This window comes from Mustela lutreola, chromosome 2 (assembly GCF_030435805.1).
Source record: "Mustela lutreola isolate mMusLut2 chromosome 2, mMusLut2.pri, whole genome shotgun sequence".
Taxonomy (NCBI): domain Eukaryota; kingdom Metazoa; phylum Chordata; class Mammalia; order Carnivora; family Mustelidae; genus Mustela; species Mustela lutreola.
Genome location: NC_081291.1, coordinates 8,229,690 through 8,241,790, shown reverse-complemented (window position 1 = coordinate 8,241,790; position 12,101 = coordinate 8,229,690). Strand labels below are relative to the sequence as shown.

The 12,101-nt window shown below is 51.8% G+C and overlaps 1 protein-coding gene across 4 annotated transcripts in view; it reads right to left on the bottom strand.

The window, feature by feature from the left end:
• Positions 1–7,028: 7,028 nt before the first annotated feature.
• SMARCA4 (SWI/SNF related, matrix associated, actin dependent regulator of chromatin, subfamily a, member 4) overlaps positions 7,029–12,101 on the bottom strand; it is an 87,348-nt gene continuing 82,275 nt past the window's right edge. For 2 of the 4 annotated variants that reach the window (XM_059159998.1, XM_059160000.1), the window contains 5 exons: positions 11,281–11,389; positions 10,757–10,858; positions 9,255–9,387; positions 8,973–9,115; positions 7,029–7,525 (listed from right to left, as the gene is read on the bottom strand). In XM_059159998.1, coding sequence (XP_059015981.1) covers positions 7,493–7,525; positions 8,973–9,115; positions 9,255–9,387; positions 10,757–10,858; positions 11,281–11,389 — 520 coding nt within the window. In that variant the 3' untranslated portion in view covers positions 7,029–7,492. The remainder of the gene's footprint in view (positions 7,526–8,972; positions 9,116–9,254; positions 9,388–10,756; positions 10,859–11,280; positions 11,390–12,101) is intronic. The other 2 variants (XM_059159999.1, XM_059160001.1) reach the window with 1 other exon arrangement.

The following is a 12,101-nucleotide window of genomic DNA, read 5'->3' as shown; positions in this document are numbered from 1 at the left end:
CCGACTGAGCCACCCAGGTGTCCCGGCATAGGTTTATTTTATATCTACTCATCTGTGTAGCCACCACCTGGAGCAAGATAGATAATATTAGCCACGTGCCTCACACCACTGGGCTGAGCTGAGGTGGGGTTGGAAGGAGGCTTCTCGGAGCGTGGGAGCATTGAAGCGAAGGCCTGGATAACGAGAAGGACCTGGCTGAACGAAAGGCAATGCGGGCAGAAGGAAGAGCCTGTGTGAGGTACTTAGGGTGCGACTGAGAGGCCATGGGGTCTTGACCCAAAGGTCAAGATCAGGCTTTCTTTTAGCAGCAGTCTGCTCTTGGTGTAAAAGGCCGGGTGTATGCAGCCTGCCAGGCACCAGCCCCTGGAGGGCGGAGCTGGGCTCGCATCTCTCCGCCCAGGTGGTCACGTGTGCTGTATAGCTAAGAGCAGACTGTGTCCGTGGATTTCTAGGACTCCTGAAGAACCGAGACTGATGGACAGTTGTGGGCAGGAGCGAAGATGGATGGAGGTGAGGACTCCCGTCCAGACTGCCTGCAACAGTCCAAAGTCTGTGGTTACATCCAGGGACACAAATAGCCCTGGGTTCCAATCTCAGGAGGCAAGTGGGAGAGTGCCTTTCGCTGTGTCCTATGATGTTTGACGCCTTATGGGATGTGTCCTATTCGTGTGATTCAGAAAAAAGTGAAACAAGGAGCAATGGGGTGACTCAGTTGGTTGAACATCTGGCTCTTGATTTACAGGTTGTGACCTCAGGGTTGTGAAATTGAGCCCCACGTTGACCTCTGCACTCAGCGAGGAGTCTGCTTGAGATTCCCTCTCCTCCCCCTGCCTCTCCTCCCTGCCCGGCTCTGTCTCTAAAATAAATAAAATATCGGGGCGCCTGGGTGGCTCCGTTGTTAAGCATCTGCCTTCGGGTCAGGCATGATGCTGTGGTCCTGGGATCCAGCCCCACATCAGGCTCCCAGCTGGGCGGGAAGCTCACTTCTCCGTCTCTCACTCCTGCTAGTGTTCCCTCTCTCGCTGTGTCTGTCATAAAAATAAATCAGATCTTTTTTCTTTTTTTAAGATTTTATTTATTTATTTGATAGAGAGAGAGATCACAAGTAAGCAGAAAGGTAGGTAGAGGGAGAGGGGAAAGCAGGCTCCTCGCTGAGCTGAGAGCTCTATGCAGGGCTTGATCCCTGCACCCTGAGATCATGATCTGAGCTGAAGGGAGAGGCTTAACCCACTGAGCCACCCAGGCGCCCCAATAAATAAAATCTTAAAGAATAAAAATAAAATAAAATCTTAAAGAAGAAAAATATTAAAAAAGTAGAACCATTCACAAAAGGACAATTCCATTTATAGGTGGTCCCTAGAGGAGTCGGATTTATGGAGACAGAAGGAAAATGGTGGGTACCAGGGGGAGGGGGAGTTAGTGTTTAATGAGGACAGTTTCAGTTTGGGAAGATGGAAATGTTCTGAAGGTCAACGCGGTGACAGTTGCACAACGATGTGGATGTCCTTAGCGCCACTGCACTGTGCGCTTGAAATGGTGAAGATGGTAGATTTTATGTGATGTGTGTTTGCCATGATCACAAATAAAAGAGAAAGAAAGGAAAAGAAAGAATATCTAGGAGGGAAGGAAAGAGAGAATGGAGGGAGGGAAGGGAAATAAATAAAGAGAAGGGGACTAAAACCCCAAATATTGTGACAATCTCCTGCAAGCCACGTGTGCGACCTTGGCCCCCACAGCTTCTTGCGTCAGCCTTGGTGAGCCTTGGCCTCGGGATGGAAGTCAAGGGCTGCACCCAGGTTGGTTGATGTCATTTGGAAACAAGAATCCCGCTTGATAGAATGTCTCTGAGATTAAAACTGAAATCACACGTGTCTGGGGCTAGAAAAACACTGCTGTTACTTCCTCTAAGTCTCAGCCTCATCATCTCCTACTTAAGACGATTCTCCTGAGGTTGATCTAAATTCCAACTATTTGGTCATTATCTTGGATTACAGCACATGCTTAAATGTAAAAACTTTAGGAAAGTAGGGGCGCCTGGGTGGCTTAGTGGGTTAAGCCGCTGCCTTCGGCTCGGGTCATGATCTCAGGGTCCTGGGATCGAGTCCCACGTCGGGCTCTCTGCTCAGCAGAGAGCCTGCTTCCCTTCCTCTCTCTCTCTGCCTGCCTCTCTGCCTACTTGCGATCTCTCTCTCTCTCAAATAAATAAATAAATAAATATCTTAAAAAAAAAAAAAAGAAAAAAGAAAAAACTTTAGGAAAGTAGAAAACTTAGAAAGACTCAGAAATTGCCAAGAGGTAATCCACAGTCTACTCAATATCATCACTACATATATAGTATTTATTATATATTATTTATTTAATTCTGTGTATATTATTTATATATTATTTTAAATTTATATATTTATTTTATCCAGTATATATATATATTTTTATTTACATGTTATATATATTATTTACTTAATGTATATGTTATTTATTTAATATATTTAATCTAGTCATCTACTGTGGATTGATTGATCAATTGATTGACAGATATATAGATACAATGTAAATCATTATGAAATGGGATTATTTCCTATTCACAGTGTGGTACTCACTGAACTTGTTCTAGGCCCCCAAAGGATTTTCTTTGTGTCCTCAACTGAAGCTAGTAGTGGCCATATGACTTGATTGAGCCAAGGACACTAGGCACACGTGTCACATTCAGGGGGATGCTCTAAGTGCAATTTTCCTGGCTTGGCAACTATAGAGGCCCATGGTATGTTGGAGCCAACATATTGCTGGGTCCCTGAGTAACACAACCTGGTAGATGTGAAGAAGAGAAATCACCCTTTGTTGATTTAAACCCTTTAGACAATGGGGATGTTTGTTACAGCAGACTGTCCTAGCTGATACAAACTTTTTAAAAAAAGATTTTATTTATTTGTTTGACAGAGACCACAAGTAGGCAGAGAGACAGGTGGGGGGTGGGGGGAAGCAGGCTCCCCGCCAAGCAGAGAGACCAGACACAGGGCTTGAACCCAGGACCCCAGACCCTCCACCGGAGCTGATGGCAGACACCCAACAGCTGAGCCACCTAGGTGCCCCACTGATACAATTTTCTTTCTTTCTTTTTTTTTTTTTTTAAAGATTTTATTTATTTATTTGACAGAGAGAGATCACAAGTAGGCAGAGAGCTAGGTAGAGAGAGAAGGGGAAGCAGGCTCCCCGCTGAGCAGAGAGCCCGATGCGGGGCTTGATCCCAGGACACTGAGATCATGACCTGAGCCGAAGGCAGCGGCTTAATCCACTGAGCCACCCAGGCACCCCCAATTTTCTAAACACTTTTTTGGAAATAATTAAAGACTCAGAAAAGTTACAAAAACAGGGGTGCCTGGGTGGCTCAGTTGTTAGGCGTCTGCCTTTGGCTCAGGTCATTGATCCCAGAGTCCTGGGATCCAGCCCCTGCATCCGGCTCCCTGCTTGGTGGGAAACCTGCTTCTCCCTCTCCCACTCCCCCTGCTTCTGTTGTCTTTCTCACTGTGTCTCTGTCAAATAAATAAAATCTTAAAACAAAAAGTTACAAAAACAGTACAGAGTGGTTCCATCAATGCTTCTCCCAATAGTAAGTGCAATTAATGGTAACATTACGTATCTTCCATAATCGCAGTGCTTTACTGGACCTGGAAATTAACATTCGGACATTAGTACAATATGATTAATGAGACTATAGATATAATTCGAATTTCACTGATCAGTACTATTTGTATCCATTACCCCCTCTTTGTGTCATATCTAATCCCTTTCTTTTTTTTTTTTTTTAAAGACTTTATTTGTTTATTTGACAGACAGAGTTCACAAGTAGGCAGAGAGGCAGGCAGAGAGAGAAGAAGCAGGCTCCCCACCGAGGAGAGAGCCCGATGCGGGGCTCGATCCCAGGACCCTGAGATCATGACCCGACCTGAAGGCAGAGGCTTTAACCCACTGAGCCACCCAGGCGCCCCTCTAATCCCTTTCTCATGCCTCTGATATGCTGTTTAATGTCTGTTCAGTGTCTTCTGGATGAACCTTAATGGGGTGTTAGTATTGTGTTGTATAGAGCTTTTCCCACCCAATGGAAATGGTACCTGTTCTCTGACTGTATCTCTAATAATTTCCTTAAGAGTAATTCCTGAAGAAAAGATGTGTGTGTGTGTGTGTGTGTGTGTCTTTATTTATTGTGGTCTCCATGCCTACATGGATGCAAACTCACGACCCATCCTGAGATCAAGACCTGATCTGAGATCAAGAGCCATCAAGAGTCAGATATTTCACCGACTGAGCCACCCAGGAGCTCCAAGGGTATACATACAGATATTTTTAATTTTATTTATTTATTTGAGAAAGAGAGAGAGAGCCTGAGCTGGGGGGAGGAGGAGCCGGAGGAGAAGCAGGCTCCCCACTGAGCGAGGAGCCCAACATGGAGCTTGATCCCAGGACCCTGAGATCATGACATGAGCCAAAGGCACTTAACCTAGTAAGTCACCCAGTGACTTAAAAAAAAAAAAAAAAAAAAAAGCAAACTATGCCCAGTGTGGGGCTTGAACTCATGACCTGGAGATCAAGAGCCACGTGTTCCACCGACTGAGCCAGCCAGGAGCCCTGGTCTGGTTTTTTGTGACTGCCCCCCTCCCAGTCCCAGCCTCGTCAGGGCATTTCGTGGCTTCCCATCATGCACTGACCACGTGACATTGCAGTCATGAGCCATCCCGTGCACATCCTCAACCATGTCTTCCTGAGGCCTCTTGTGCTTCCCTGGGGACACAGAGGTCTGCCCCCATTGCTCAACTCCCCACCCCTCCCGTCACCTTCTAGATCCGGGGCCTTTCCTCTAGACCCAGGGCCCGTCCTGGTCCCCAAGGACTCTTGTGTTTCCCAAACCTGGGCTCAGATTTGTGGTGGTGAGCAAGTGCCTCTCCTCTCTGCGTCCCACCTGTGTCATCTGTGAAATGGGAACGAAGCACAAAGTCCCCCACGCCCTCGGGATGTTGGGAGAAGTGGGGGAGGAAGACATTGGCCAGAGGGCAGAGTTGGAGGGGAAAGCACTACCCAGACAGATGGGTGCTGAGAGCTAAGTCTGGCTGGGGCGTGGGGAGGGAGCAGGCAGGATCTCTAACCCGAAACAGCAGGAGTTCGGGCTGGTGGAGGTGCCTGGTTCTGGTGTTTTGCGACCTTAGGCCAAGGTCAATGCGGGAGCCGGGCCAGGGGTCCTGCAGCCTGACCTCTCACCCTCATCCTGGTCAATGTGTCCCCGGATCCCCATGTGTGGATGTTCTGCCAAACGCCAGCACCTACTGATTACCTTCACTTTTTTTTTTTTTTTTTTTTGGCTTCAAAATTATTGCCCAAGACCCTGAGAATCATGACCCTGAGCCAAGATCAAAGTCTGCCACTCAAAAACCGAGTCACCAAAATTATCTTCCTTTTTACCATTACCATGGAAAATACAGAAATGCCTGAAGAAGGAAGTACAACGCTCCCAAGTATCTTTTGGTTTCCCATCTCTCAGTGGGCTCAGAGACGGGGCAGAATGCAGCCCAAGGCCACACAGCCTGGAAGTGGTTGGGTCAGGACCGGAACCCACACCACCCGACCTGGAAGGAAGGTGAGCAACGCTTTACAAATAAATAGTGGCTCTGGGACTGGCAGTGCAGCCTTGGGGTAAATGCTTCCCTTCTCCGTGCAGGCTTTCTCATCTGCAAACTAGGGATAACCACCATCAAGCAGGCAGTGAGCGAGTTGTTTGGCTGTAACTTCAGCTGGGCACACAGGCAACAGAAAGGCCCGGAGAACGACAGAACCACAGCTGGCCCCATGGATCAGCAACAGGCCAGAAAGCTGGGAGCACCCGCAAGTTCACGCACCTGCTTGGGAGAGGTGGAGAGAGGCCCGTCCACCCGCAGGTCCACACAGCCTGCCCAAGGGGAGGCCGTGTGCGTGCGCTGAGAAAACGTGAAAGAGGGAGGTGGGAAGCCGAGGCAGGGCCAACTCCAAAGCTGCCTAAGCACGGGGCCACTGGCGCGGAGCCTCAGCGAGTCAGGTTCTGAATACAAAGGCCGAGCCCTCACCGGCTGACCTGGAAGCCAGGCCGGCGAGGGGGGGGACTGCTCGAGGAAGACGCCTAAAAACAAAACCCCAGGTCCCAGCAGAAACGTCAGCAGCCACAGGTGTGGGGGAGGCGGGCCTACAGAGCTGGATCAGAAAGTCTCTCTGTTATGGGCATCAATACATCTTCCTACATTTTTTAAAGACTTTTTTTTTTTTTTTTTTTGACATGGAGAGAAAGGGAGAGCACAGGCAGGGTGAGTGGGAGAGGCAGAAGCAAGTGATGTGGGACTCGATCCCAGGACTCTGGGATCATGACCCAAGCTGAAGGCAGATGCTTAACTGACTAAGCCACCCAGGGGCCCACGTCTTTATACAACTTAAATAATATATATTTTAAAAATACACGTATCTTAGGATGCCTGGGTGGCTCAGTTGGTTAAGTGTCTGTCTTAGGCTCAGGTCGTGATGCCCGGGTCTTGGGACTGAGTCCCGCACTGGGCTCCCTGCTCAGTGGGGAGTCTCCTTCTCCCTCTGCCTGCTGCTACCCCCCACCTGGGTGCTTTCTCTCACAAATAAAAAATAAAAATCTTAAAAAAAAAAAAAAATCACCTATCTTGGAGACTTCCATGTCCGTCATAGAGCTCCACAGTGCCCTGGGCTTCCCAGGCCACGACACTGACCTGTGTGGCCCCTGCCCATCTCTGTGGCTGTCACCCTCGGCTGCAGACAGGGAAGGGACCAAGCTGCCTGCTCCCTGCATGGCCGTGGCACCGGCAGGCCCAAGAGCCTGAGCTGGAGATCAGATGGTGTGAGGACCGGCGGGTCTCTCTCTGCCCGGGCCTCAGTGTCCTCCCCCGTGAAACGAACACCCATGGGATGTGGTGACGGGAGGAGGGCGGGGCCCGCAAGGCACCGGGGACACCGCAGGGACCCTGGAATGAGTCTACCACAGAAGGCAAGGCTGCGAGTTTTGTCTGTTTAATTTATTACTGTTTGACATCCAGTGACACTGACATACCCCGCCGGGCCTGCGGCCCCCGGCCCCAGCGAGTCTGACCTGCCCCACAGAATACAGTACGAGGGGTGGATGGCCACACGCGTGCATCCACGGCGGAAACTACAGTGACTCCCAACTGCGGCCGCAACAGTACTGCCGGGAGAAGAAAGACGAGCGGGTGTCGTGTGTTCCCCGAGTCATGATTCTCGTCTTCAACAGTTAATGCTGTTACAAACGCTACGGATGCCAGGACAGGGCCAGACACAAACAATCCTACATCTTCTCTGCCGTATAAATATGGAAGATTTTCGTTTATACAGTTTACCCTCAGTATGAAACTACATCTGCTGCTACCCGTTACTGCTAAGGGCTACGCCGCCTCGGCTCTGGAACCAGGGGCCCGGGGTCGAGACTCTGGAATGTTGGGACTCAGTCTTCCTCGCTGCCACTTCCTGAGCGGTCCTGGAGGGGGACAGGAGGAGAGAGCATGGTCAGCCCCACTGTGGAGGGCGCCCCCCCTGGGGTCAAGTACGTTCATTGACTGCCTTCACTGGGGGCGGGGCAGGGAGGGAGCGGGCAGCCGAGGGGCACCATGAGGCTGAAGGTGTGGCAGCCCTTGGCTTTGCCCCTGGCGCCATGGCCAAATCCTGGTGTCGCGGATCTCCCGAGGGCTGGCCCCTATGCCCACACGGACTCTCCTCGGATCCGGGAGCCTCGCTGGGCCCTCTGTGCTTCCTCCCACCGCATGTGCCTGTCCCTGTGCCCCTGACCTGCAGCTTCAAGACCACTGTGGTTATTTCTATGTAGGATGCTTGTTCTACCGCACAAACGTTTTGAAAAGCTTGGCAAGGGCCACAGAATGCTCTGCCGCATGAGGACTGGGCAGATGGGGAGTTTCACGGCCCAGACTCTCCTCTCCGGAAACACAGGCCAGCGCTCCACGGCCAGGACATCGGTAATGTCCTCACCGGGTTACCGCGACATGGTCACGTTTGTTCCGAGCCTCCAGATTTTGCAATTACTACAAATGGTTGCATGAGAAAAACAGCAACCCTGAGACAGCACTGGAGTTCCGCCGGGGGCCAGACCCCAGGACATCCACGTGGCCTCCCTGTTTTCTAGAAGTGGAAACTGAGGCTCCGAAGTGAACAGCCGGTCTCCCACAGTAGGGAAGGGTTGGGCACTGAGGCCCCAGCCAGGGGGCCAAGAGTCTGCTCAGATGGGTTGCCACCATCCTCCATTCCCACAAAGCGGGCCACTGTGGGCTCGATGCTCCTGCCGCTTCTCCCTGCTTGTAAGGTAAGCGGCCGCTCCGGGGCAGAGGCGACACGCAGACACCACTCGTGGCATAATTCACAGGGCCTGTTCCACACTGTTTTGGTAATTTTAGATCGTGGGATTTTGGTTTTTGTTTTTATCCACCACCACTGATTGGAAATCGTCCTACAGAGGCCAGAACAGAGCCACGAGCAGAGACCTGGTGGCGAAGCACGTCTGTCACCCAGGGCGAGGGCATCATGAAAGCCTCAGCTACAGAGGGGGCTGTGTCTGCTCAGGAGTGACAGATAGGGGCCTGTCTGATGGCATCTTTCATCCCAGGGTCTCCTGACCCCACCCTCGATAGAGACTCAGCCCCACTGGCCTCAGCATGGCGGGTCCAGTGTGCTGGGAGAGGCGACTGCACCCACCGGCCTCAGAGCACTGGTTCACCAGGGTCACACGGACCTGGTCTGGAGTTATGTGCCGCGTCCAACCCCAAGCCTCAGTCTCCCTATCTGTGGAGTGGGGTGTTGGGGCACTGACCCACCCAAGGCCGTGATAGAAGGGTCCAAGACCTGGCACGCGGACAGAGCTCCAAAGACTGGCCCGCCACGGCCACCGGCTCCTGCTGCCAGTGCCGGGGACTCACCTCCTCCTGCTCCTCTTCACTGTCGTCGTCGCTCACCACCGGCTTGGCCCGCGAACCGCGGCTCGGCCGCCGCCGGCCCCCCTTCAGCCGATCCTGCGCCTTCTCCTTCCGGCCCAGCTTGATCTTCACTTTGACGGAGCGGGCTGGGGTAGGGACCAGAAAGAGTGGGGGAGAAGGAAAAAAGATGTGAGCTTGGGAGAGCACGGCAAGCCGAGTCAGGGGTGGCAGGAAGTGGCCTGGCTGTGATGCTGGTCTGCGCAACCACCCGCCGCTGGGACTCACACTCAGACTCAGAGCCTTCTTCCTCGCCCTCCTCCTCCTCCTCACTCTCCTCGCCCTCGCTGTCATCTTCTTTCTCGATTTTCTGCCGCACGCTGGTGAAAACCGACTGCAGGACAATGGAGTCTTCGTAGATCTAAAAAGAGACACGTGGGGTTTCCGTGGGCTGGGGGCTGAAAGGGGCCACTGGCCCTGCCCTCTGGCCAGGACAGCCTGTGCAGGGCAGAGAGCCCTCCGTAACCCTTTCCCAGTCAGGGCCTAAGAGAACATGAGACGTGGAGAAAAGTGTGCATGTGCTAGTTTAGGAAGAACTACAAGTTCCTCCCTCCCTCTGAAGAATCCCAGTGAGGATATGCTTTTAAAGGCTCTGAAAAGGTCTGCAGCAATGGTGGAAACACATATCCCTTGTTTAAAGTAGCATTTCCCCCAAATTTAAGACTGTAAAATCTCTTTTCCAACGAACAATCTATCCATAGCACACTTAGGAAAAGTTTGCTGAGTTGAGGTTGTGTATGTTGATTTCACTGCAGGAAAGGACACATCCACATGATTCAAGGAGTCACTAATGAATTCAAAGTGAAATTCCAGCATGTACACTGGATTGCTCACAGGGTCATCCTGGACGGATCAGACTGAGTTTATTTCCTCTAATCTGTTTGTTGTTCTTTCTGCTTCTTTTAGTAAGGAACACATTGCTTTCACAATTGACAAAATATTTCTAGTGGCTGAGAATTCTTTTATCAACCTGTTGTTTTTGGTTTGTTTTATTTGTTAGAGAGAGACAGCACGAGCGAGCTGCAGAAGCAGGGGAAGGGGCAGGCAGAAGGAGAAGCAGGCTCTCTACTGCGCAGGGAGCCCCAAGTGGGACTGGATTCCAGGATGCTGGGATCATGACCCGAGCCAAAGGCAGATGCTTAACCGACTGAGCTACCCAGGGGCCCCTTTGTTTGTTTTTTTTTTTTTTTTTTTTTTTTTTTTTTTAAGATTTTATTTATTTATTTGACAGAGAGAGATCACAAGTAGGCAGAGAGGCAGGCAGAGAGAGAGAGAGGAGGAAGCAGGCTCCCTGCTGAGCAGAGAGCCCGATGCGGGACTCGATCCCAGGACCCTGAGATCATGACCTGAGCCGAAGGCAGCGGCTTAACCCACTGAGCCACCCAGGCGCCCTGTTTGTTTTTTAAAGTAGGATCCATGCCAGTGTGAAGCCCAAAGCGGGGCTTGAACTCATTGACCCTGTGATCAAGCCCTGCATCAGACTCCTACCTCAGTGGGGAGTCTGTTTCTCCCTCTCCCCGTTTGTGCTCTCAGATTAATAAATAAAATCTTAAAAAAACCTGAGCTGAGATCAGGAGTTGGGACACTCAACCAACTGAGCCACCCAGCTGCCCCTTAATCAGTCAATTTAAGACAGAGCAAGCAGCTTGCTGGACTGGGGCCTAGCTGCGAAGGTGGCAAAAGCCAGGAGTGGGTGCCCTGCCCACGACTGCCCCCCGGGGCCTCCTCACCAGGGAGCCCTCCAGGTTGAAGGTCTGAGCGTTCTGGCACAGCAGCATGACGTCCTTCTCCAGGTCGTTGAGGCTGCGGTACTTGTGGTTGCGGATGCGCTCCTGTGGGTAGAGGGAGAAGCGGCCTTACCTCAGGACTCCGCCCTGTGCCTCGGGAGTCCCTCTGCCTAACTAGGTCATAGCCCTGTCTTCTGGGGACCTCTGTACAGATTGGAAGCCCAGGCCCACTGAGCACAGAGCTGCACGGCTGAAGCCTAGGTCATGGGTAACCTTGAAGGAACCCCGAACGCTGGCTGCCCATCAACAGTTTTAGGACCCTTTCCCACAAACTGGGCTGCTAGGGCTCTTGAGGCCATGAGGAACCCCAAGAGCCTGTGACTGGGTCCAACAGCTCAGGCTCTGCCCAGTCTGTTCCAGGGTCATCTGTCCCATACACCCCAGTAGCACCCAGACATGGAAGATACTGGCTCAGATCCCCCAAACACCGATGTGGGCACACTTCCCACACCCCATGCCAGGCTTACCTTTATCTTCTTGAAGTCCACAGGCTTGCGGATGAGCTCGTAATACTCGGGCAGCTCCTTGCGGGAAGGCAGCTGGATGAAAACCTCGCTGAGCTGACGTCCACTACTACTGCAAGGCGGGACACAGTGGGCGTCACTCACAGGTCCTGCCAGCTGGGGGAGCCCCCCTCCCCGGCCCCCACCCGCTGCTTGAAGAATGAGAAATTCGAAGCACTCAGGAGTTATCTCCTGTATATGTACTGTTCTGTGAGTTCTGAAACATTCTTGAGGGAAACAAGCCCAGAGGAGCCGGGGATGCATCTGAAGCCCTCACCCAATCCCTCCAGCTCCTGGAGGGAATATCAGCAGATGCCAAGCAGCCAAAGCCTCAGCACTTGAAAGAGGCAGAATCACAACTGCATTTATGTACGATGCAAAAATCAGTTTGCTTATGTCGGGAGCAGTAAGTATGTGTTCTTGGAGAAAGACCAGTTTCTGCACGCGTGTCTCTTACAGGTAGCACACTCAGGGGCCGTGAACTTCAGAGAATTTGGCGAAAACCAGTGGAGAGATGCTTCCCAGAGAGACCCGAAGGGAAGACCCGAGCAGTTTTCTAGCCCTTGCCATTGGGAAAGCACTGGTTTTCCACAAGGAAGCAGAGGAAAGATGTTCTGTGACGTGGCAGGGTGTCAAGTGCCGTCTCCCAGGCCTCACTTCAAGACAAGCCATGCACTTGGGCGCCAGGCTGTGCCACACCCAGACCTGCCTCTGTCCAGGGACAGGAGCTCAGAGGGGACATCACTCCTGGGCCTGCCTGAGAACGGAGGGAGCAGGCGCTTTAA